The sequence below is a fragment of the Eumetopias jubatus genome, unplaced genomic scaffold, assembly GCF_037043125.1.
Source record: "Eumetopias jubatus isolate StellerSeaLion01/CBP00866 unplaced genomic scaffold, mEumJub1_p1.0 scaffold_3, whole genome shotgun sequence".
Taxonomy (NCBI): Eukaryota; Metazoa; Chordata; class Mammalia; order Carnivora; family Otariidae; genus Eumetopias; species Eumetopias jubatus.
The window spans coordinates 138860165-138887893 of NW_028274809.1; the positions used below are offsets into that span (position 1 = coordinate 138860165).

Genomic DNA, 27729 nt, shown 5'->3' on the forward strand with positions numbered 1-27729 from the left:
AGCTCTTAGTTTAAAATCTTCAGATCTGTAGTTAGAATCAAAGGTCTAAGTTTGACAGTAATCTGTATATCTTAATAGGATATGATCCAAGGACAAAAAGAAGTACAAAAGATCTTGAATTTAGTAAGTTTGCTGTTAGTTATGGTGTTAATTTTGAAACTATTTTCAAGTATGTTGTAACTTGGAGCAAATGAATAAATAAACAGAAGGTACTAGAAGCCAGGGTTTCTTTTGTGAGAGAAGAGACATACAAATATGGAATGGGGGAAAATAAGGAAGAACCCTATGGTAATGGATTTGAATTAGAGGTTTCAGTAATAATTCATGATATTTAAAATTACATTTTTTCTACCTCCACCCTTTAGGGGTTAGAAGTAACGACATCCAGGGCTAGCAATGAAAACACCTAACACTCAGATGTTGGTTTCTAAATACCACTCTCCTCCCTGTTAAGGCAATCAAAACTTCTTGGAGAAACAGGTGACTCCAGATCTAGGGCAAAGAATGTAAAGGGTAAGTACATGGATCATCTTGTGCAGGAAAGCAAAGAAATCTAGTTTGACCAAGATAAAAAAAGAAAAAGACTCGAATTACTAGAATCACACATAAAGAGGGAACAGTAATACCAACTTTACAGAAATAAAAAACACAAATGTAACAACGATGAACAATATACCAACAAGTTAGATAACTTAGATGAAATGGAAAAATTCCTAGAAAAATATAAACTACTGAAACTGACTCAAGAAGAAAGAGACAATATGAATAGGCCTATAACAAGTGAAAAGACTGAATAATAAAAAAAACCACCCACAAAGAAATGTCAAGACCCACACTGCTTCACCACTGAATTCCATCAAACATTTAAAGAATTAACTAATATTCTTCACAAACTCTCCCAAAATATAGAAGAGGAGGGAATACTTCCCAACTTACTTCATAAAGCCAGTATTACCCTGATATCAAAACCAGATATCAAGACAAAAGACAACTATCTACCAGTATCTCTTAATGAATATGGATACAAGTCTTTAACAAAATACTAGCAAACTGAACCCAGAAACATATAAAAAGATTGATACACCACAACAAATGAGATTTGTCTCAGGAATGTAAGGTTGGTTTAATTTGAAAAACTGATTAATGTAATGTATCAACAGAATAAAATCACTAGATCATCCCAATAGATGCAGAAAAAGCATCTAACAAAAACAAACATCATTTCATGATAAAAGCACTCAACAAACTAGGAATAGATGGTAACTTCCTCAACCTGATAAAGGGCATTACATGAATAACTCACAGCTAACATCATACTAAATGGAAAAGGCTAGATGCTTTCCCCTTAATATCAGGAATAATTAAGGCCTCATCATTTCTATTCAACATTGTATTGGAGGTTCTAGCTAGGGCAATTGGGCAAGAGAAATACATAAAAGGCATTAAAGTTGGAAATTAAAACTATCTCTATTTGCAGACGTGATCTTATGTACATACATACATATTTACACATACATACATAGAAAATCCTAAGGACTCCACTAAAATCTATTAGAATAAGTTAGTCTAACAAGGTTACATGATACAAGATCAATATATATCAAATATATTTCTATACACTTGCAATGAACAATCAAAAAACAGAATTAAGAAAATAGTTCCATTTACATTAGCTTCAAAAAGAATAAAATACTTAGGAATAAATTTAACAAATTATGTATAAAATTTATGCTCTGAAAACTACAAAATATCACTGAAAGAAATTGAAAAACATTTAAATAATTTCAAAATATCCCATGTTCATGAATTGGAAGACTTAATATTGTTAAGATGGCAATGCTCCCCAAATTGATCGATAGATATAAGACAATCCCTAACAAATCCCAGCTGACTTCTTTGTAGAAATTGACAAGCTGATTCTAAATTCATATGGAATTTCAAGGGACCAAGAATAGTCAAAACAATCTTAAAAAGGAAAAAGAAATTAGAATTCATACTTCCTGATTGCAAAATTTATTACAAAACAATAATCAAATCAGTCTGATATTGACATAAAAACAGACATAAAGATCAGTGTAATAAAACTGAGAGTTCAGAAATAAACCCAGGGGCGCTTAGCTGGCTCAGTCAGTTGAGCATCTGACTCTTGATTTCAGCTCAGGTCATGATCTTGGGGTCCTGGGATCAAGCCCCGAGTCAGGTTCTATGCTCAGTGGGGAGTCTGCTTAAGGATGTTCTCTCTCCCTCCGCTCCTCCTCCCACTCATGCTCTCTTTCTCATATAAATAAACAGGAAAGAAGGAAGGAAGGAACCAACCCAAAAATCTATGAGCAACTGACTTCAACAAGGGTGCCAAGACCATCCAGTAGGAAAGAATAGCCTTTCAACAAATGATGCTGGGACAACTGGACAGAATGCTGGGATAATAAATGATGCAAGGACAATATGCAAATCAAAACCACAATGAGATATTACTTCATACCCACTAGATGCCTAAAAGCAAAAAGTCAAATACTAACAAGAGTTGGCAAGTAGGTGGAGAAATCAGAACCCTCATACACTGCTGGTGAGAATGAAAACTGGTACAGGCACTTTGGAAAACAATCTGGCTGTTCCTCAAATGATTAAACATAGAGTTACTATACAGCAGCAATTCCACTCCTAGGTATATACACAAGAGAAATGAAAACATATGTCCACACAAAAATGTGTACATGAATGTTTGTAGCAGTATTATTTATAACACCCAACAGGCGAAAGCAACCCAAATGTCCATCAGCAGATGAATGAATAAACAAAACGTGATATATCCATACAACGGCATATTATCCAGGCATAAAAAGGAATGAAGTCTAATACATGCTTTAACTTGGATGAACTGTGAAAACATGCTAAGTGAAAGACGTCACAAAAGACCATATGTTATACAATTCTATTCATACGAAATGTTTACTTTTTTTTAAGATTTTATTTATTTATTTGAGAGAGAATGAGAGATAGAGAGCATGAGAGGGGGGAGGGTCAGAGGGAGAAGCAGACTCCCTGCTGAGCAGGGAGCCCGATGTGGGACTCGATCCTGGGACTCCAGGATTATGACCTGAGCCGAAGGCAGTCGCTTAACCAACTGAGCCACCCAGGCGCCCTCATATGAAATGTTTAAAACAGGGCAATCTATAGACAGAAATTAATGTCTGCCTCAGACTGGGGTCGGAGGGTGACGGCTAAGGGTACAAGGCTGCTTTCTGAGATGGTGAAAGTAATCTAAAACCAACTGTGGTGACAGCTGCACCTATCCATGAATATATTAAAACCCACTAAATTATAAACTCTAAATGGGTGAATTGTGGGGTTTATAAACTGTAACTCAATAAAACTGTTTAAGAAAAAAGAAATAAGTCCTTAAAGATTACAGGGACATGTCAAAATGACAATGAAGCCATCTAAAGCCATCTAAAGGACAAAGAAGCCATCTTCCCTTAGTCAAATCTGGGACAATTCTGAGCTTCAAAAAGAGTAATGGCAAAAGATAATGACTTTTTTAAAAATTCCACTAGTCTACAAGGGTCAAAGGTAGGAAAAAAGGGAGGGAGAAAGAGAAATTAATTCTTTGCAGCAGAATGCCAGCTAATAAATGCAGAAGAAATGGCTGATATGAAATTTGCTACTCCCAACATAATAACCGATTCAGGCACAGATCATTAATAGTTGCGATAACCACTGGGTAAAAAGATGCTGGGGAACTCACATAATCCCAAAGTATCATTTCATCACTACTCACTAATTACAAAGAGGGGAATGTACTTTTATAATGAAGAAAATTACCAATTACTACCTTAACCAATTGTGGAATATCCTGACATTATGTGCCTTTGATGTGATGAGGTAAGTATACATCAGCTGTGTAGTATTCTTGAAAAAAAAAAAGAAAGAAAAAAGTTTAATCTGAATCTAAGTATGAAGAAAACAATCAGACAAATCCAGAATGTGGCACATTCAACAATAAAACTGGCTTGGTGTCTTCAAAAAAGCCAATGTCATAAAAACAAAAAACAAAACAAAAAAAGAAAAAACAGGTGGGGAGAAACATCAACCTTGACCGGATCCTACTTTTTAAATTTTTTGATCCTGTTTTAAAGACAGCTGAAGGACAACTGGAGAAATTTGAATATGTACTGCATATAAATAATATGTTGAATTAATGTTAATTTTTATATATGTAAAAATAGCATGTGATTATGTGAAGGAATGTTTTTATTCTTAGGAGAGTAAGAGTTGAAGTATTCAGAAGTGAGGTATCACAGTATCTGTAATTTACTTTCAAATGGTTCAGCAATAAAACTTACACACAAAAAGATAAAGTAACTGGGACAAAACACTAACAACTAGTAAATCTGAAAAAATTCCAGATTCAACTGAATATTCAATGATATCAAGATAGGAACTATAATAATGTTTTTAGGTGTGATAGTTATCACGGTTATGTTAAAATGAAAAGTGCCCTCACCAAAATAAACAAGTAGGACTACCATCAAACTAAAAAGCTTTTGCACAGCAAAAGAAACCATCAATAGGGGTGCCTAGGTGGCTCAGTCGTTTAGCATCTGCCTTAGACTCAGGTCATGATCCCAGGGTCCTGGGATCGAGCCCCGCATCGGGCTCCCTGCTCCTTGGGAGCCTGCTTCTCCCCCTCCCACTCCCCCTGCTTGTGTTCCTGCTCTCACTATCTCTCTGTCAAATACATAAATAAAATCTTTAAAATAAAAAAAAAGAAACCATCAACAAAGTGAAAACATGACTTACAGAATGGGGAAAAATATTTACAAGCCACATATCTGATAAGGAGTTAATATCCGAAATGTACAAAAAACTCATACAACTCAATAGCATAAAAACCAAATAACCCAATTAAAAATGGATGAAGGACCTAAATCAACATTTTTTCCGAAGAGGATATACAAATGGCCAACAGATAGTGAAAAGATGCTCGACATCAATAACCATCAGGGAAATGCAAATTCAAACCACAATGAGATACCATCTCATGCCTGTTAGAATGGCTACTATTAAAAAGACAAGAGATAACAAGTGTTGGGATGCTGGGTGGCTCAGTTAAGCGTCTGCCTTCAGCTCAGGTCATGATCCCAGGGTCCTGGGATGGAGCCCCCCTCACATTGGGCTCCCTGCTCAGTGGGAAGTCTGCTTTGCCTTCTGCCCCTCCTCTACTCGTGTGCGTGCGCACTTACATGCTCTCTCTCTCTGACAAATGAATAAATAGAATCTTTTTTAAAAAAAAAAGGTTAACAAGTGTTGGCAAGGATGTGGAGAAAAGGGAACCCCTGTGCTCTATTGGCAGGACTGTAAATTGATGCAGCCACTCTGAAAAACAGTATGGAGGATCTTCAAAAAATTAAAAATAGAACTACCATATGATCCAGCAATTCCACTTCTGGGAATATATCCAAAGGAAATGAAAACACTAACTCAAAAGGATATCTGCACCCCCACGTTCACTCACAATAGCTAAGACACAGAAACAACCTAAGTGTCCACAAATGAATGAATGGTTAAAGAAGTTGTGTATACAGACAGGGAAATATTATTTGTCCATATTAAAAAACAAAAACAAAAACAAAAAAACAAGGAAATCCTACCATTTGCAACAACATGGATGGACCCTGAAGACATTATGCTAAGTGACATAAGCCAGAGAAAGACAAACACTGTATGATCTCACTTATATGTGAATCTAAAAAATAAAACAAAAGTACAAACTTTCAGTTACGATAAATACTAGGAATGTAATATATATGATGACTATAGTTAACAATAAATACTGTATATAGATAGGAAAGTTGTTCAGAGGTGGATCTAACAGCTCATCACAAAGAGAAATTTCTTTTCTTTGTATTATTATCTATATAAAATGATGGCTGTTAACTAAACCTATTGGGGTAATCATTTTACAATGTATGTTAATCAAATCATCATGCTCTATGCCTTAAACTTACTGATATATGTCAATTATTTCTCAATAAAACTGGAAAAAAGCCTCACTGCAAAAAATAAAATGTGCCTTACCTTTTAAAGCTACCTACTGAAGTATTTACTGATGAAATGTTTAGAATTTGCTCCAAAATAACTAATGGTGTGGAAAGGAATAATGGAGCTCTAAGTGAAATAAGATTGGCCATGTGGAAGCTGGGGTAATGATATGTAAGAGCTCATTATATTATTCTCTCTACCCTTTGCTCGTATTTGAAACTTCCTTTAAAAAAGTTCTAGGTTCTGGGGTGCCTTAGTAGCTTAGTTGGTTAAGTTGATTCGTGGTATGAGCTCAGGTCTTGATCTCAGGGTTATGAATTCAAGACCCACGTTGAGCTCCACACTGGGCATGGAGCATACTTAAAAAGAAAAAAAAGTTCTAGGTTCTAATTTTGGTTTAGCACTAATATCCTCAGCATTATTTAAACCCTGTCCGGCAGTCAAAGAAAATAAAGATTCATATGTAACTGAATCAGTGAGATAAATGATCAGTGAGGTAAATCTAACTCTTCAAACCATAAACTGGACTTAGGTGCTGTAGAATTTTGAGGAGACGGCCTAAAGAGCTTTTATGAGACAGCATGACACGTGGTTATGTGACAATCAACTATGGTGGCTCCTGTGCTATCAACCCTCTTCCATGCCATTTATTTTAAAAATAGAGAAATCACAGGGAGCACAAATTCAATTTAAAAGCTGAGAACACAGGGCACTTGGGTGGCTTAGTTGGTTAAGTGTCCTACTCTGGATTTCGGCTGAGGTTGTGATCTCAGGGTCGTGGGATCAAGCCCCATGTTGGGCTCCATGCTCAGGAGGGAGTCTGCTTGAGATTCTCCCTTTCCCTCTCCCTCTGCCCCTCCCCATGCTCATGCATGAGCACACACACTCTCTCTCTCTAAAGTAAATAAATAAATCTTTTAAAAAAAAATTGAGACATGTATTTCCTAGAAAAGGGGAGGGAAATTAATTATAAAATATAACTTGAAGGAAAAACAATGTAACAGATCATTTTGTTCAATTTTTAAAAATTTTATTTCCTGTGACTTTATGGCAAGTTTATCTTGATTTTACATCTTGAATGAGAATTAAAAAGAAAAATCCTATTTTCACTAGTACCAAACATCCAAAAGGTATATGGGGCTGAGGAAGAGATCAAGATCAAATAAGGGAACCCTACCTCCATCATCACCAACTTATCAGGATACGCCAGATCTCCAGGAGCAGGTTTGTACCCCGTGATGTCTGTCTGAATGTAGATGTGCGTTCTGTAGACGAGGCGCTCTTGTACATCTTCTAACATCTGCTTTACTCCAGCTGCAAATGCTCCCAGTTGTTCAGCTGATAAAAAAGTGTAATCATCCATTCCTTTATATTTAGAAAAATACTTTCTTTAAAAAAGCAAAATATTACTCAAGTGTCCAGTAGTAGTAGGAAGCATTTTTGCCTCGGGGACTGTGGTCGCATTCTATTTCAGTATGACTCAATGACCTCAGAAAAATTTAATAAATGTCTTTCAATTTCCTCAAATTTAAAATTGGGAAATAAATTTGCCCTTATACCTTCTTTCTGAGACTCTGTGATATTATTTCTATTATTAATATAAATACTAAAGTCTGAATTTTAAAGTGTTTTGTGCTTTTTAAAAGTTATCTCATTCAGCTTCAAACCAATCCTGAGAGACAGCTAGGGCAGCTTATTAGTCGGGTCATCATTCCAATTTTACAAATAAATTGCGTCCCACAGATATTAAATGACTTGTTATTTAACAAAAATAACTTGTTATTTAACAACAAAAATAACTTGTTATTTAACAACAATAACTTGTTATTTAACAAAAGTGGAAACTTTTGTTTCCACACAAAAAAAACAAAAAACAAAATGAGTAAAAAACTAAAATGAAATATGAGTTTATATAGAGTTTCTGCATTCCTAAGATGCTTTCAGTGTTAAGACAAACCATCAATTCCCTAACAGCTTTCCAAGGGCTGGGGAGTTGGAGACACTATATAATAACATAAATATTCAAATTAATTTAATTAAGAAGCATTAATGTGTAAGAAAATACACATCTTAGAATGAACTAAATGCAGCAGAAGAAACTTTGGAAGCATAACAAACCTATAGTGTCTCCTAAGGAAAGTCAAAGTGAAAACAGTAATTTCTGTCAATAAAATAATTACTTGAAGGGTTTTTTTTTTAAATTATTTAAGTCATGTTTTCTATGACAATCAAATCAAATATTAAAGAATGTATCAGATGGTTAGAGTTTTCCAGAGAATTGCTTTTATTTGTAATTTCAAAAAAGATAAGTCATTATTATGTATGTACACTAAAATAATTTGTTTTTAAATCAAGAGCATGCAATATAGTCAATGACTCTAGGTATTTTGGTTAAGAATGTATTAAGAAATGTCTAATCCAAAACTGACAGTTCTCTCTGGATTTCAGATGCCAAAAAGAAAAATTAACTATAATTATTTTATTAATAATTTTGCCCAGATTTTAAAATTCTTCCCCATTTAATTTGTACTTTTAGTCAAAAAATAAGGTGCATCTTGATTTTAAAAGGGACAAGGCATCAACCCAAGCTATAAAAATAATGAATTTATATAGGTGAGTGGGGTAGAGGATAGGGGGTTTTCAAATCCATTGAGCCACAAATATAATTAAAAAGACTTTTGAAATTATCATTTCTAACTATCATTTACCATTGTTCTGTACATGATCTTCAAGCACCTCATTTTTAAGAATCCCACAAAGTTCCGATAGAGTCTCTAAGTGAATAACATGAATGATCAAAGGCCTGAAGACGTCATACAATGACACACACAGTTTCTCCAAAAGTTCACTAAAATGAAAGAATAAAACATGGCCATAAGTAGTAATCTTTTGGGGATTTTCTCATAGTTTAAAAGGTATCATTGATTTCTTCTAGCCAATAAAAATAAAAATCTACTGGAAAATAGTGCATGGGAACATTATATAATGAGAAGTCAAAGAGTGAAAATAATACTGTAGATTTTTCTTTGCTTTAAAAAGCTCAAAATCCGGGGTGCCTGGGTGGCTCAGTTGGTTAAGCGACTGCCTTCGGCTCAGGTCATGATCCTGGAGTCCCGGGATCGAGTCCCGCATCGGGCTTCCTGCTCAGCGAGGAGCCTGCTTCTCCCTCTAATCCTCCTCCCTCTCATGTACTCTCTCTCTCTTTCTCGCTCTCTCAAATAAATAATCTTTAAAGAATAAATAAATAAATAAATAAGCTCAAAATCCATAAGCAGTCTTGAGCAGCCACTCCAAAGTAGCTGTCCCCAGCCAAATGTCAATTCATTACAACTTTATTTCAGCAATTCTTTATATATGTCCACAATAACAAATATTTTTATTTAATTATCCTTTTATATTCTACATCATTTGTGAATCAAATGTAACATTTTCCCTAGGAAAGATGAATTGAAAATTCTTGAATACTTGGATTTAGATTAGCAAAATTCAAAGTACTTGGACATAAAAGTATTTTTGACAATTTTAAACATTTGAAAGGAAAAACTTAAGTTGTCTATATTCTTCAAACTGTTAATAGTACTCTTCTATACATAGCATTTCATCAGAAGTATCAAAACTATAAGGTACATTTGTCTCTTCCTCATTACAAAAGTCATAATCTTAGAATCTTGGTAAGAGTCAAAATCATCAATATGAAGAAACCAAAAGTGACTAACACAGGAGCTGAAAGACACTTTGAGAAAAATAAGGAAAAGGTATTAAATAGTGTCTGTATTTTTAAGTGTCTTTCATTGGTTAGAACCACAGAATTCTTTAACTAGAAGGAATTATTATACTTAGTGGAGATAAAGGGATATAGACTGCCAAGACTTAGTTCCCAATATAGGCTTCTTACTATCATACCATATTGTCTCGATATACTATAAATAATGTAAAAGCATGTTGGCCTTTAAATTGCACATTTATTTTAAAAAAAACACTGTTCCATCCAATATTATGTTTACACACTCACAAAAGTTAAAACACTCTGCAGTTGACTTTAAAATACTCCTATAATATAGTAAGTCATGATGGTCATTAGGAAATTAAATCTTAAAAACAAGAGTTAGAGTTTGTGTACCACCCACTCTAATTTTGATGTTGGTTTTGTGAAAAATTCATTGTAAAGTTGGTGCTCATCCTGGCATACGTGGACCATAAAGGCACAGCCACTGCGAATCTGCAGGAAATAAACACACATTACCTACAGTCAAAGACACACAATGATCCCAGCATTTATGAGTAAAACAAACAATTTAATTGCACTGAGTTTATGCACATATATTCATAAAATAACTCATTCAAGAACAGAAGGTGGCTGGTTTTTCAATGGTTTACTGCATAATGTGAATATGGCTCGTTTTTATTTTCTTTTATTTTCTAAACTTTTGACAATGAAAATAAATTACTCTTTTAGTTGAAGAGGAGGTATTTAATGAAAGAATGTTTATGTATTTTTCTATAATATGAATTAAAATCGCTAAACAAAAGCACTTCTACAGCAAAAACTAAACTAAATCGTCAGTATAAATCCACAAACTCTGAAACTTCATCTTTCAAGGAGTAATACTTGTTTGTGAGTCTTCATTCTTCAAAAAACAGATCAAAATGAGAATACTTTAACAAGCTGAATGCTAATTATATTCTAGATTTCTCATAACTGAAAGAAAAACTCTTTAAGCTTGTTGATATGGGATCCAAAACTTATTTACCCAAATACAGCTTCTAGAACATCAAAATATTTCAGGGGAAGGTTTAACATCAATCAAAACTAGCAGAAGCTTACCAAGGCACAATGATCTCTATTATTCTGGCTTGTTAACTCTGTTACAGTACAAGTGATGCTAGGGCCCAAAAGGAGCTCCCGCTGGTCAAGGTAACACTGATGGATGTCATTTAGCAGTTGTTGGTATCTGATGAAAAGCAAATGAGATTGGAGTATAAATTTCTGATTTCAGATATGTAAATTAAATCTGATCTTAAATCCCAGAAGAGGTTTCAAAACCTCTAAAGCAATAAGGTCACCTCTTATTTGACCACATTAAATACTAGACATATTTATGTATGAAAAGAGATAAAATAAACCATAATGAACTGTGGTTCAAAAACTATAATTTTTATTCTTTTAAAAAGAGATTTATCTCCCAAGAGTAGAGAAAGATCTTACATGTTTGAAATTAAAAGCAAATCCTGCTATGGGAAAAAGAGATGCCTTGCAAACTCAGAAGTCAGGTCTACAACCTTTCCCCAAAGTAAGTTATGTGCTACAAGAAAAAGCTTGCATAGTATAGAAGGTAAATGCTCAGAAAATATCAGAAACATAACAGATTTGGAAAAATGGCACATCAAGAAGAAGGTAATTTGAAGAACTTCTAGGTACTCACTCAGGTATTTTTTCAGATCGCTGTTCTATTTGTTCAATAAGAGTCTGCAAAATAAAAATATATTAAAAATACATCTGTTTTAGTTATACTTTTAACTACTTTCTGATTTTAACAAATACATGCTAATGTTAGAAAATCTATATATACAAAAAAGCTGAAACATAAAAATCACCTATAAATACCACAAAATAACCACAACTAATATTTTAGAATATTCTTTCAGGTTTTTGTATACACACACTATAGTTACTATATAAAAAAAAAAAACAAAAACCTGGAATTATACATTCAACATGATAATCTGCTTTCAAAAAACTACATTTCAAAACATCATCCTACTCAACATTAAATGAAAATGTATGGAATGCCTTAGCATAGTTCCTGGCACCTAGTAAACACTCGAATAATAATAAAAAAAACACTATTTTAAAGGGCCACATAATATCTCCTTAGGAAAATGTACCATAAGTCAAATATTCTGTTAGACATCTAGACTGTTTCCTGAAAAGAAAAGTCTAGTGGTTAGGAGCTCTGAGCCTGGAATGAAACTTAGAGGGTCTGGGTGCCAGCTCCCCAGGAGCTGTCTGAGCCCAGGAGAGAGGGCTCACTTCTGAGTTTCCACTTCCTACCACATAAAGCAGGTACAATAATAGTACCTACTTCCCAGCTGGGGACCCCCAACACTGGGTCAAAAGAGATAAATACCTAAAGGGGCTTTTGCTCCATTCTCCTAAAATGTTTTTTGAGGAAGGAATTGATTTACCTCTCTATCAGCAGTATTGTCTGCCTCATCAAATTCTCAAAAGCACTGATTGCTACACCTTAATCTGCCATTGTCTTGACAAAAAACAAAATGCCATCTAATCTAAACTACACGTATTCTCCACTGAAGCTCATATTTAATGAAAGTTTGCATTTTCTTTGCGTAATCTGGTCATTTATATATCAGATATTCATCTTTCTTACTGAGTTAGAAGCACTCTTAGCTTATTAAAAATATTAACCTTCTCACTTGTCTGTTGCAAACATGCTAGTTTCTGCTTTTCTTTGGCTGTTTAAAATTCAGAAAATGTAATTTTTATATCCTGAATCTTTTACTCTGTAATTTTTTCCCAATAATTTCTGTTAGGTTTTTTTTTTCCTGCTTATTTTTACATTTAACTCTTTAGTTCATTTAGAATGTATTTTGGTAATGTTATAAAGTGAAGAGCTTACTTTTTTCCCCCCAAATACTTAGCAAATCTTCCCAATACTATATAGAAAACTCTAACCCTTCCTCTTTAAGATTGATTTCTTTATATACTAAATTCTAGAATTTCTCATTCCAATGATCCACCAATAAATTCTTGATCAGTATCAACGTATTTTTCAAATTTACTTGTATAATTAGTCTTGCTTATTTAGTACACGGGAGAGCAACATGCAGAAGAATGAAACTGGACCACTTTCCTTTTTTATTGTTATGTTAATCACCATACATTACATCATTAGTTCTTGATATAGTGTTCCATGATTCATTGTTTGTGCATAACACCCAGTGCTCCACACAGAACGCGCCCTCCTTAGAAACTGGACCACTTTCTTACACCATATACAAAAATAAATTCAAAATGGATGAAAGACCTAAATGTGAGATAGGAAACCATCAAAATCCTAGAGAACACAGGCAGCAACCTCTTTGACCTCAGCCATAGCAACTTCCTACTAGACACGTCTGTGGTAAGGGAAACAAAAGCAAAAATGAACTAATGGGACTTCATCAAGATAAAAAGCTTCTGCACAGCAAAGGAAACAATCGACAAAACTAAAAGATGGGAGAAGATATTTGCAAACCACATATCTGATAAAGGGTTAGTCCTAAAATCTATAAAGAACTTATCAAACTCAACACCCAAAAAACACCAAATAATCCAGTTAAGAACTGGGCAGAAGACATGAACAGACACTTTTCCAAAGAAGACATCCAGACCGCTAACAGACACAGGAGAAGATGTTCAACATCACTCATCATCAAGGAAATACAAACCAAAACCACAATGAGATATCACCTCACACCTGTCAGAATGGCTAAAATTAACAACACAAGAAACAAAAGGTGTCGATGAGGATGTGGAGAAACGGGAACCCTCTTACACTGTTGGTGGGAATGCAGCCACTCTGAAGAACAGTATGAAGGTTCCTCAAAAAATTAAAAATAGAAGTACCCTCTGGTCCAGCAATTGCACTACTAGGCATTTACCCAAAGGATACAAAAATACAGATCCAAAGGGGTACATGCGCCCTGATGTTTATAGCAGCATTATCAACAATAGCCAAACTATGGAGAGAGCCCAAATGTTTACCAACTGATGAACAGATAAAGATGTGGTACATATATACAATGGAATATTATCAGTCATCAAAAGAAATGAAATTTTGCCACTTGCAATGACATAGATGGAGCTAGAGTGAAATAATACTAAGTGAAGTAAGTCAGAAGAGACAAATACTGTATAATCTCACTCATATGTGGAATTTAAGAAAGAAAACAGATGAACATATGGGAAGGGGAAAAAGAAAAAAAAGAGAAAGGGAAACACACCATAAAAGACTCTTAACAATAGTGAACAAACTGAGGGTTGATGGAGGGAGGTGGATGGGGAAGAGCTAGATGGGTGACGGGTATTAAAGAGGGCACTTGTTGTGATGAGCACTGTGTTGTATGTAAGTGATGAATTACTGAATTCTACTCCAGAAACCAACATTGCACTGTGTGTTAACTAAAAAAAAAAAAAAAAAATCCTTCAACCGACTCCCAAGAGGGCAACAGCAAGAGAGTCAGAGGCAGCAAAAATAAGCAACTCTTTCTAGTAACTTCACAATGAGTAGTAAAAAGCTTTAAAATAAATAAATACAATAAAATACTTCACTAGCTGTCCACTTTTCCTGAATTAGCAAGACATGTGATACCCCTCTGAAATGATCCCTGCAGTCTTTCCTTTTTTCCCAACTGCATGCTATCAATGTCCTGTGTTTTGATCATAGCAAGTTACAAGTTCTCCCAAAATAGATGTCTCTACAACCATCCCTATACATGCTGTTCTCTCTGTATAAAATACCCTCATCGATCCCCTCAAGTTCACTATACATCTGAGCTTTTTAAGCTCAAATATCACTTCCATCGGAATCCTTCCCTGAGTATCATAGGAAGAGCTAGGTTGTTTCCTGCTCTGGGCTCTTAAGACATCACAAAATTACACTGCTGTAATGTGGAAGGACAGTGCCTACCTTTCATTAGTGTTCATTTCCTGGTATAAGCAAAGGGCCTAACATACAGCAGAACTTCAAAAGGGCTGGCTAAAAAAACTTCAGAGTAATATCCTATTTATGTCAATAGACTTACTCTGACTTTGGGAGCAGCAGCTCGAAATTTCACATAAAATAATGTGAAGGCATTGTCTGCATTAGGTACAGACGCAGGATCCTAAAGAGACATGGAGGAGGAGAGGGAAGGAAGATAATTAGCAAACAAATATTTATTCAGAAAATGTGACACCAACTATTTCAAACAGCTACTGCTTGGCCTATATACCAACCAAAAGCTTAGAGAGAAAAATCTCAAAGAGAGACTACATATTAGTATTATTGCTACAAATGAGAAATACTTGTGTGGAGCTGTCATTTCCTTCCTCCTTATAATTAAAATGTACCCTATGTTACATGAATTTTGGTAGTAAACAGACTTCAATTCAGATTCATACTCAGTCACTTACTGACAGTAGGATACTGGCCAAATTACCGGACCTCTCTGAGATTCAGTGCATCCATTAAATGCTGATAACATATACTCATAAAGGGCGACTAGGTAGCTCAGTTGGTTAAGCGTCTGCCTTCGGCTCAGGTCATAATCCCAGGGTCCTGGGACTGAGTCCTGCATCAGGCTCCCTACTCAGCGGGGAGCCTGCTTCTCCCTCTCCAGCTCCCCCTGCTTGTGCTTTCTCTGTCAAATAAATAAATAAAATCTTAAAAAAAAAAAAAAATATATATATATACTCATAAAGTTTTTATGCAGCTCAATAGTAAAGCACTAGCTACTAGTACACAGTAGGTGCTAGTACTGACTAGGTATTAATTTCTTAAACTTATTAAAAATTTTACAAAATAGAAAAACTATATAGTCTGGCCTTCATATCAGCTAAGAGCAATGTGAACACTAAACTGCAACCCCAAAATCAGTGGCTTTGAACTGAACTGAAAATTTAAGAAGATATTCCATGTTCTTTAGAAAGTGAGCTTACAAAATAAAATGTACAATCTTTATGATTTTATTTTATGAAAGAAATGTGTTCAATGACTATCTTAGCTAGCTGTATTCTTAATTTTCTAATGTAACACTCTGCTCAATTTCCACCTAGCTTGCTTGCTCCATCTGTAATTGATCAATTTTTTTGTTTCCTTCTTCACTGATTACTTCTCCTGAATATAAGCCCCATGAGCCCAGGGACCTTACTGGCTCCTTATAGCTACTGTACGGTTCCCAGTACAATGCCAAGCATTGAGAAGGCACTCAATAAAAATACATTTGCTAAACATAGAAAATTATCTATCATAAAGAAAAAAATCATACATACATATTATCTATCATACATAAAGAAAAAAATTCAAAGTATCCATCATATGTAATCCCACCACTAAGACAGAACCACTTTTGTCATTTTGGTGTATTTCCTTCCAATATTTTCATGAATTAGATAAGAAAATGTTTTAAATGACAAACAGTTTGAATCTTAGTACTTACCATATAGTACTGAGTACTTCTCACACTATTAAATATTCTTTGAAAATGAGATTCTGATGGACAGATATAATATAGCCATTTTTTTCTATTATAAATAAAACTGATGCATAATCTTATTTAACAAAAGGTAAAAAAAAGTTTTTAGAGTTACTAAGTAGTCATCTCACACTTAGATTATGGAAGATAAATGAATAAGAAAAGAAAAAACACTTCACAAGTTAACTTACCCTTTTTAGTAACTGATTTGTGAGGTTTTGTAGTGTGTTCACAGTGTATGTCTTCATCAGGTGCAAAGCTTTAGAAAGACATTGCTTAAATTTCAGTAAATATACAGGATAATCTTTAAAATTTGGCTGTAAAGGAGAGGGAAAGATTTACAAAGAGTAAATAAACATAGGCAGAGTAAACTATGAAAACAAACCTGTCCTTTATACAGTCTTATACAGATCGTAAGCTCGGCAAAGATGAATACAGGCTGCCCCTCCCTCGCACCCACTCAACCAAATGCTTACTTTACGCCATTTGGCTTTTACAAAAGACTTAGAATCGTACCTGTTTTCACTAACCAAAAGAAATTCAAAGAGGATTTTCACTTTTCTGAAATGGTAACTGCTTCTTCGCTCTATGCCACTTTGGCTTACAAAAGGTTTCATAGGAACATACTACTTTCAGATAGTGGGGGAAACCTGTACAGCTATAAATCCTTGGGGGATAGAAAGAGGGTGATTAAATCAAATGACCTGTTCCTTTATTTCCTCCCAAGTAACACTTTTTGCTTGTCAAAGAAATATCTAAAACATTAGGAAGTCAACAGCCTAAAAATCACTCATCCTTTTAGGCGGCATAAAACTGTTTCAGCCAAGACCTCTTTCTACTCCAGGAGTTGCCTCAGCAGCTGAAAGTACTTTTTTACATCACTACGGACAACGATTAAGAATTTACTACAGTCTTTCTTCAAATATATTAGATACATTTTTCCCTTCAGAAGAAATAATTACTTTAAAGCATAGGAAATTATAAAATAGGGATGTTAATATTTCTTAAAAACATACAGAAATACCATGACTTACATGCGATGAGATATATGTTATACAATCATCTAACTTGGCCAGCATAGGTATAAATCCTTCACTATTAACAGACAACGTAGGAGAATTCAATTTCTTTAAGGAAAAAAAAAAATCTTAATTCACAAAAAATATACAGGCAAAGTTGAATATTACGTATTAGAATTAGCATATTTCCCATTAAGCTATAACACAGTGATACTAATATCTTTACATTTTAAGAATCACCAAAATATCCTCAAATAGTAGCCCACGTGTAATAATAAAGAAAGGACAAAAAAAAATACTGATTTAATTCAGTTTATTCCTAATGAGCTTTCAGGGGGCTCTTCATAAATTAATATTTATATTAACCCCACTGTACAATGTTATACTAAAATAACACATCAACTACCTAGATTTCCCATTTTCTAGTACTTTATAACATATACAAATTTCCTACTTTCAAACACTGGTGATTTTCTCAAGGTTAAAGGATTAACTAGCAGTCATACCATGTTTAGCAGTCATATTACAAAAGTAAAACATATATAAGTAAAATATAAGTAAGCATTTATAAAAATATAATGTAAGTATAAATATGAGTAAAATATAACATAAACGTTCAGTACTTATTATATAAAATTACACATTAGAATATATAAACTATATAACATATGTCTTTAATATAATATAAATATACAAAAATATAAGTAATGTATGTTAAAATGTAAAAAAACCAGCCAATTATTTCTCTTGATAGCTTGGCCATGAATGATTTCCTTGTATTCCATTGTTAACTAGCTCCTAGTTTTCTAACTCTGTAGTAAACCATAATAATTATGATTAATTTAATGATTTTAATAATTTATATGTAGTAATTGTGATTAATTTATGAGCCAGAAAGACATAGGAATATAATTTACACAGCAGTTTTGAGACTATTACTTTGTGATACAAGCATGCATTATAAGGACTACACTTCAAATTAAACATGAGATTAATTTAAAAAATGTTTTGATTACTAATAATAACACAACCACAGCAAGATTTAAAATTTAATATTTCTTCTTACAATCTTCACAGCTTACAAATAAGATACTATAAGTGGTAACTGACAAAGAGATTTTAATAAGAATAATATAACTTAAGAACTACTACTTAAGGGCACCTGGGTGGCTCAGTTGGTTAAGTGACTGCCTTCGGCTCAGGTCATGATCCTGGAGTCCCGGGATTAAGTCCCGCATCGGGCTCCCTGCTCAGCGGGGAGTCTGCCTCTCCCTCTGACCCTCCCCCCTCTCATGTGCTCGCTCGCTCTCTCTCTCTCTCTCAAATAAAGAAATGAAATCTTAAAAAAAAAAAGAAAAAAGAACTACTACTTAAATCATATTTGAAAAATTCTGAACTGGTAATGATATCTCCATCGGGTACAAATAGGAATATCCATCAGCAAGCAAACTATTAAGTTCAAATATCACTCAGGCCAATTTATAAATTTAAAAATTATATTCAGAAAGGGAAATATAAAATAAGGTTATTAACTTTACAAAAAGTAAAAAACCATGCTTACTGTGTTAATAGTTTCCAATTCATTAAAATAGGAAAGCTTCTGTTGAATGTTTTCAGCCAGATCAACAAGTTCCGACTTGTGTTTTTTAAAAGAAAAAAAAATTAGCATAAGAACGTAAGAATCAACACTCCAGTCTCAAAATTACATGAATAGATTTATACCAGATAGGTTTATGTTAGACATAAGATTTCAGACTAATGCTCAAAGATTTCTGCAATTATGGACTAATAAGCAATGATTAGTATAGCAACTTACATATGATCTTTTATAAAACAATAAATAATTGCTTTTAAAAAAAACTCAAAATACACAGAGAAAACTCAGATAAAGTACTTAAATGTTCTATCTTTAAATCATAAATTTAACTGCAATCTAGATCAGTTCATCTTTTCATAAACCCCACCATTACTACAATCACTGTGCTTGTCTGAAGTGTCAATAGTAAAGTGTGCACAGAGCAAACTAATGTATCCTCTTCACTCTGAAATTGTGCTGAGATATAACAGCTCAAAACGTAGGAAAGCTTGCCTTGCCCAGTTCACTCATGTAAGCTTATTTAAAATAAAAAAGTCTGACAATGTAACAATTTGCATGCTTAGCACAAGGCCTCATACAGAGTTCAATATATACTTGGAGAAATTAGAGAAATTACAATTAAATTCTATTCATCTACTTAAAAATAAAATATTAAATACAATCACTAACCCTTTCCCATACTCCAAATTACCTGTTCTCTTAGGAGCTGTTCACAGGCTTCATGTAGGGTTCCTGTCTTATTGGACACAAAAAGATACTGTTTCTGCAATGATTCCAGATGCTGAAGAGCACTGTTTACATCATTCAATATAGCGTCACACTGCTCCTGAAACCCAGACAAGTAATCCCTCATCTGTCTAGAAAACAGAACCAAAAGGGGATTGGCAATAATATTTTCCCCCAATAAGCAGAGTCAATAAACAACAAAGTCTCATTTTTCCCCAAATGCTTGAATTTCAGGAGAGAAGTCTGACCATTCACTAAAGCTTATCATATTCAAAAACTATGTTAACGCCTTTTTCAGTAATTTAGAAGGAAATCACTGCAACTATAAGCCAACAAAAGGAGTCAACCTCGAAGCCACAAGCTGGCTTTTCACACGTAAGGCAAGAAATCACTGGCCCAACTTTCAAAAACTAGTACACTAGGGCCATCCCAGGGTATGGAATAGGTCAATCCCTAAGGTCACTTATGCCAAAAACCCCACGATGGTGTAAGGTCATGGAAAGAATTTTGGACTTGGAATTAGAAGACCTGAGTATAGGGGCACCTGGGTGGCTCAGTCGCTAAGCGTCTGCCTTCGGCTCGGGTCATGATCCCAGGGTCCTGGGATCGAGCCCCGCATCAGGCTCCCTGCTCTGTGGGAAGCCTTCTTCTCCCTCTCCCACTCCCCCTGCTTGTGTTCCCTCTCTTGCTGTGTCTCTCTCTGTCAAATAAATAAAATCTTTAAAAAAAAAAGAAGACCTGAGTATAAGTCTCAGCTCTGCCCAACTCTCTATGACATTAGGCAAGTTACTTAATACTTTCAGGCCTCAGTTTGCACATTTGTAAAATGGGAAAAATAATACCTTTCCTCACATAGCTGCTATAAAGATTAAGTGGAATCATGTATCAAAGAGCCTAACACATTGCCTAGCAATAACACTTAATAAATGTTAAATAAATGCAGTTATTCAACCCACAGTCCCCAAATCAGCTAGAAACTATGCACCATCATTTCTTCCATGCTAACAATATACACAAACAGAACCACATAGTTACACCCAGTCTAGGTGGGCATCCCTAAAATCTCTTGGGTCTCTACTCCTAAAGAAAAGCAACAAATATCTCTTACAGTTCCTGTAAAATTCCCACTTGAACCCAAATCTTTCTAGAATTATCTAAAAACCAATGTCTGTACTTCTTCACCTATTATGATACAACTATTTTTTTTAAATCACACAATTTCTAACTCTTTTTAAAGAAAATGTTGCTGTTGGATCTTTCTTTGTACCTTAATTTTGTTTGAAGACACAGATTATGAAATGCTGCAGATGAGTATGATTTAAAAATCAGGATAGTCAACAAACTCAAGAACCACATACCTGTACTTAGTTTCTTCATCCTGATCCATCTGAGTTTGTAGCTTTGCAAACCACGAGAAAAACTGGAAAAATAAAGAGTATTATATTGTCAACAAAACTAAAACAGACAAAATGAAAAGTGGCTACATGCTAAACAGCAAGTAAAAAGGGTATACACTATCTAAGTCTTATCGTATGGGATCAGACATTAATAATTACTTTTAACCAGGAGATAACAATTTAATTCCATAGTCAATATCTACATGCTAGGAAAAGCAAAGGATATTAAAAACATTGGTCATATCCAGAGTCAAACAAGGAGGAGTATTAAAGATACAATATGTAAAAAATATATATTTCTTCCTAAGAGGCTAATGCCCATTTGCTACTTTGCTCAATTTGAACAGGTAACTTAGGGTTTTTGGGTAAATGTTAATATTAATGTTACCTAATAAGAAATGTAAAAATATAAACTGAAATAATGTAACAGAGTGGATTAAGAACATGAATTTTTGTATCAGCTAAACCTGGGTTTGAGTTATGGCCCTGACACCTATTTCATAAGTCATGAAAAATATCTATTACTAAAAAGAGGCGGAGAAGACTGACAAAGAAGCATGAAGGATAATGGAAATGGTTTATATCTTGATCACAGTGGTAGTTAAACTTGTCAAAACTCATCAAGCAAAATACTTAAAATGAGTATATTTCATTGTGTATAAATTATAACTCAATATACTAGGTTTTTTCTTAAAGAGAGATACATAGGTACAAATTTAGCCCAGATGACTTTTTTTTTTTCAAATAATCCAAATAAGTTCATTGACACAGCGTAAGACTATCTTCTCAAGTGGGATTTGAAGTCAAGGGTATGCTTTATTCTCTCAAGATACAAGGCTTGCCAAGTACCTTAGCCATCATTTACTGGACACTGACTGTGTGCCTGCCATACAGGGTATGCATTATCTAATTTTCAGAAAAACCCCATGAGAAGGGTATACAGACATCCTTGTTTTACAGATTAGAAAACTAAAAGCCTAAGATATAAGTAATTTGCCTAAACTCACAAGGATGGTAAGTGATGGAAGTGACTTTCAGATCCAAGCTGGCCTATCTCAAGAGGTGGCGCTCTTTTTCACTCTGCAGCACCGTCTCTTGACTTACTACATATGCAATTCAGCATGCTTGCTTTTTGTTTTACTGGGTAAATGCCTAGGCTTTGATTTTTACAGGGTAGAAAGAAGAGACAGGGGAAGTGGCAGAAGAAACTGCTATACATTTAGGTTTATAATGAGCAATAAATAAAAATCAAGGAAAGATTACACATGTAAACTACTGAAAAATGACTATAAGGATTCATCTAAAGAGAATACTTAGGTTCTTAAAAAAAAGAAATTACATAGCAACAAGCAGAGGGGTATGTGCGCACATATGCGAGTATGTGCACACACACGCATGCTGGAGGGGGACACGTTAACATAAACATACACTGGGGGAAGTCAAAAGTGCATGAACTATTAAAACCCTAATGACTAGCTATCAACAACCACACTTGGAATATCATATCTTTATCTGTATTTCAAGTATAATTGGGCAAGAGGTTAATTTAAAACACTTACAAAACTAACACAAAATCAAGATTGTTCTAGAAAGATCTGATGTTAACTATAGTTTCAAATGTTCAAACTTTTAATCAGGACATTTTTATTAGCCCTGTCTTGAGATATTTAGAATAATCAAACGTCCTTAGCAACAACACTGCCATTCACCTGCTGCGCAGTTTCAATTCTTTCTTCTTCCATTTCTAAGGAAGTGAAACCCTTCGAGAGAATGTCTTCTGTAGATTCAGGTATTACTGAAGTCTGTGCAATGGGCAGCGACTGGGATGTTATGCTACATAAGTCTTCAATTGGAAGCTTCAAAAAAAAGAGCCACAAAAATATTTAAATAACTTGAAAACTCTCTAAATAAGATTGCTATTCCATCTCACTGTTTTGAAAGAGAAAGAAATGTTTTCTATTAAATCATTTGAGGCTAATAAATGCCATATAATAATACAACTAGGCTCTTTCTATTAAATGTTAGTCTCAAAATATAAATGTGATGCTGATATATAAAGTAAGATTTTTGAGTTACATTTCTAATACTGGCCGTGAATCTGTGCTAATCAATACACATTTTCTTACTTGAACCTCTTGTGAACTGGCACCAAAGGCAAAAACCTGTATGCTGTTGAAAGTAGCTTGCCTTCCCAGGATCTAACAAAAGAGCTTGGCCTGATTAATGAGCACCAACAGAAAATAAATCACACCCAAGAATTAACTATTAATAGTTATCAATTATCAATAACTATCAATTATCTCCTTATGCCATTTCTACCAATGGCACACTTCACACACACCTTCTTGGTGACAAATTTTGAAATTACAACTGAGTAGATAGAATTTCAGAGTTTCCCATCAGTTTCAGAAGAGGCCCACCTAAAAGGCCTCACTTTGAGGCCATCAACCTACAATTCTAGTTCTCCACTACTAAAGATAGTCCAGGTGTTAACTTACCTATAGTCACACAGACATGCTATTTTTAGACCTACAATAAACAGAGTGTGGTTGCAGGGTAAGGTAAAAGGGCCGGTTTCATTTCAGTTCCAGTTTTTAGTCCTCAGGGCATAACATTTAAAGCCCACTTATATAAAACCTTGACCCAGGGCCTTAGGAAATTGCTCCCATCTGTTTTCCTAGATATAAAACTTTCATCTGAAGATAGTATTTGATCTTCAAAGCAAAAAAAAAAAAAAAAAAAAGCTAGATGCACAATGCACCATCACTAATTTAGAAATACAACCCTTTGTACCTGAGTTCAAGTGGAGCCATCCCTTCCGGTACGGTAAAGCACCTTATAGTGCAGCCTGGTTTGAACCCTGCTCCTGCTCACGTATAAGCTGTGTGACCATGGGCAAATTACTTACTACTTCTAAACCCCAATTTCTTCTCTATAAAATAAGAATTACAGTATCTGGGCTGCCTGGGTGGCTCAGTCAGTTAAGTGTCTTTCTGCCTCTGGGCTCAGGTCATGATCTCAGGATCCTGGGATTGAGCCCAACATGGGGCTCCCTGCTCAGTGGCGGAGTCTGCTTCTCCCTCTCCCTCTGTCCCCCGCCTCCAGCTCATGCTCTCTCTCTCTCTCAAATAAAATCTTTAAAAAAAAAAAAAGAAAGAAAAAAAGAATTCCAGTATCTCTATCATGAAGCCATTGTGAAAAAAAGAAAACACAGGTGTGGCAAAACAGGCTTCTTAAACTGCTGGGAAGCTGCAAACCAAAAAAAAAAAAACAAAACAAAATGCTCAAGAAAGTCTTCATCTGCCTTCTCCCCACAAATGAGTCTGACTCAAGAGCCAGGAGGTCATGGGTATATGTAAATACATCTTATTAAGGGCACCACTTATTCGTGTAAACTCTTCCTGAATGGTGACATAATACCTCAGTAATAAAAGGACACAGTAAAAACTAAGTTTCTCAAATCCGGTGAGAATCTATCTTGAGTCTGAAGTATCACCAGCAACTGTGTGCTGCCACCAAGGGTTCGGAAAGTAAAAGGGCCTTTGTTTCATTTCAATTCCAGTTTTGAGTCTGGAGGCAGAGAAGCCGTGCAGTCACACTATTCCTGCTCTGTGCAACCAGCCCAATTACCAACAAAAGTGGCCTCCTTGGAGAGGGGGAGGTACCCCCCAGAGACAATACTATGTGTATTTAGCATAATGCCTGCCAGATAGTAAACACTCAATAAATCTGAGCTACTGCTATTTACCATATTATTCTTATTATTCCTATTTATGAGCAACAGAATAAGTAAATCTATAAATCAGAATCTAGAGTGCTTCTTGGGAACAGAACAGTCCATAAGCTATTTTTATAAAATTATATCTCACTAGGAATAAAATTTAGTTCTATATGAAGAGACTGCGACAAAATTCAAACATATGGGACACCTGGGTGGCTGTCGGCTGGGTGTCTGCTGTTGGCTCAGGTCGTGATCCCAGGGTCCTGGAATCGAGCCCCACATCAGGCTCCTTGCTCAGTGGGGAGCCTGCTTCTCCCTCTGCCTGCTCTGCCTGCCACTCCCCCTGCTTGTGCGCTTGCTCTCTCTCTCTGACAAATAAATAAAATCTTAAAAAACAAAAAATTCAAACATATAATTCTATCATCAATGTTTACACAATACCTAAAAGGGAAAAGGGAGGGGAGATGTGGATCAGGCTCAGATTTGAAGAACATACCAGAAAGCACAAGGATACTAGGCTAAGGTAAAAGAAAGCTGGACAGAGGGCTGCTGCAAGGGATTCATCAGTACACTCAACACAGCTAAAGAATCCATGAAATTGAAGACAGTTAATATAATAACCCAACAGTAAACACACAAAGGGAAACAGTGAGAAAATACAAACTGAACACACTATCCAAGAAGAATTGGATGGTATCAAATTATCTAGTATATGCATAATCTGAATACCAAAAGGAGAGAGAATAGGGTAGAAAAAATATTTTAGTTAAGAATTTTCCAAAAATAATAAAAGACACCAAACTACAGTTCTGAGCTCAGAGAATCCCAAACAGAATACACACACAAACACACACACACACACAAATGCACATCTAGACACATATTCAAACTCCTGAAAAACAAAGTTAAAAAGAAAATCTTGGCAGATGAAGGAAAAAAGACTTTACATGCAGAAGAATGAAGGTAAGAATTACAGGAGACTCCTCATCAGAAATTAGGCAAATCTTTTAAGTGATAAAAGGAAAAAACTGTCAATCCAGAGTTCTTTATCTAGAATATTTTTTTTTAATGAAAGGGAAATAGAGACTGTTCAAACAAAGCTGAGGGAATGCATTTCTAGCAGACTTGTACTACAAGAAATGTTAAAGGCAGTTCTTCAAAAGCAGATAGAACATAAGTACCAGATGGGAACCTCAATCTTAAAACAAAACAACAACAAAAAAAACTAAAGCGCTCCAGAAATGGTTTAAATAAAGGTAAATATGACAATTTTTAAATTTTTTAATCACTCAGAAAGATAAATGTAAAAAGTAAACATAGTATCAATGTATCATGGGTTTAAAACATATGTAAAAGTAAAATACATAACAATAGTACAAAAGAGAGGGGAAGAATTGGGAGCATACTAATGTGAGATTCTTATTCACACATGAAGTAGTATAATATTTAAAAGCAGACTGTGACTAATTAAAGAAATATATTGTAAACACTAGGGCAATCATTTCAAATACTGAAAACGCATAGAGGCCCTAGCAAAATTCAGTCCTTCAATACCACCAAGACCTATTATCTATCCTTAATTCAATCCCTTTGAGAAAAAAGATCTTAAATGTATCTTTAAAAGTCATATAAATCAATGTCAAAACTCTGGTTATAATACCACATACATGGTTTTGCAAAATGAAAATGTAATAATCATATTCTATCAGAGTTTATGAGGTCTTAAACCATATAATTCTGACACCACTTGACAATATATCACAAATTACAGATAAAAAGTAAAATTCCTCTTATTCCAGAATCATTTATAATATACATAGCAGTCTTTTAAACATAGTTACTTGAAAAGATAATAAATTCACATGGCACAAAATTTAAAGGACATTCAGTAGAAGTCCCCTTCCCCTGGACCCATTCTCCAACCATCCAGTTCCTTCCTCAGAAGCTATTAGTTACGAGTTTCTCGGGATTCTTTCCTATAATAGCCTATATATAGACAAGGGAAGTGTACCTTTTAATAGTATGCTATACACACACTTTGCCTTTTTCATTTAATATGCATCATTTTCAATTGTCTCTCAACAGAGTATGGATTTTACTCTCTCACTTTATATTATTTTTTAAAGAATTTATTTATTTATTTGACAGAGAGAGAGAGACAGCAAGAGAGGGAACACAAGCAGGGGGAGTGGGAGAGGGAGAAGCAGGCTTCCCGCTGAGCAGGGAGCCCGATGTGGGGCTCGATCCCAGGACGCTGGGATCATGACCTGAGCCGAAGGCAGAAGCGTAATGACTGAGCCACCCAGGCGCCCCTACTCTCTCACTTTAAATTCATAACTGTCTGTCATTAAACTATAACAGGCCCATTATTTTAGAAGTCCAGGAGTACAGAATGATTATTTAAGTAAAAACCAAGTCTTCCTTCTTCTTTTCCATCTTTCCAGTTGTTCTTCTCTGAGGCAATACCAGTGTTTTGTTTGTTTGTTTTAAAGATTTATTTATTTGTCAGAGAGAGAGAAAGAGCACAAGCAGGGGGAACAGCAGACAGAGGGAGAAGCAGGCTCCCTGCTGAGCAAGGAGCCCGATGTGGGGCTCAGTCCCAGGACCCTGGGATCATGACCGGAGCCAAAGGCAGATGCTTAACAGACTGAGCCACCCAGGCATCCCAATACCAGTGTTTATAATTGAGAAATTCTTCTAAGGATTTTGAGGGCAGAATGAAGAACTTAAGAAGGAATGAAAGAGATAATTTGCAATTTTTATCAATCTTCCCTTATAGAAATTATTCAAAGCACATAAACATAATTTTATTCTAAATCATCAAAAGAATTATAATGGAAAAGTAAAATCCTTCCCCCAACTCCAACTTTTAGCCAATTTAACCATTTTCAATATTTTTGGTGGTTACCCCATAACTCTAAAACACAGATTTACAGCAGTCTTCACTCAATTCATCAATCTGAGGTCCCCACTAAGTAAAATGAAGAAATG

At 34.9% G+C, this 27729-nt stretch overlaps 1 protein-coding gene across 2 annotated transcripts in view; it reads right to left on the minus strand.

Annotated features, from left to right (window-relative positions):
- Positions 1-27729, minus strand: part of COG3 (component of oligomeric golgi complex 3) — a 68015-nt gene that overhangs the window by 35927 nt on the left and 4359 nt on the right. The window contains exons 2-13 of one of the 2 annotated variants that reach the window (XM_028104601.2): positions 22727-22873; positions 20979-21040; positions 19586-19751; positions 18859-18933; positions 17313-17405; positions 16470-16595; positions 14848-14928; positions 11466-11509; positions 10868-10994; positions 10170-10261; positions 8751-8890; positions 7220-7380 (exon numbers count right to left, since the gene is read on the minus strand). In XM_028104601.2, the coding sequence (XP_027960402.1) occupies positions 7220-7380; positions 8751-8890; positions 10170-10261; positions 10868-10994; positions 11466-11509; positions 14848-14928; positions 16470-16595; positions 17313-17405; positions 18859-18933; positions 19586-19751; positions 20979-21040; positions 22727-22873 (1314 nt within the window). The remainder of the gene's footprint in view (positions 1-7219; positions 7381-8750; positions 8891-10169; positions 10262-10867; positions 10995-11465; positions 11510-14847; positions 14929-16469; positions 16596-17312; positions 17406-18858; positions 18934-19585; positions 19752-20978; positions 21041-22726; positions 22874-27729) is intronic. The other variant, XM_028104608.2, reaches the window with a different exon arrangement.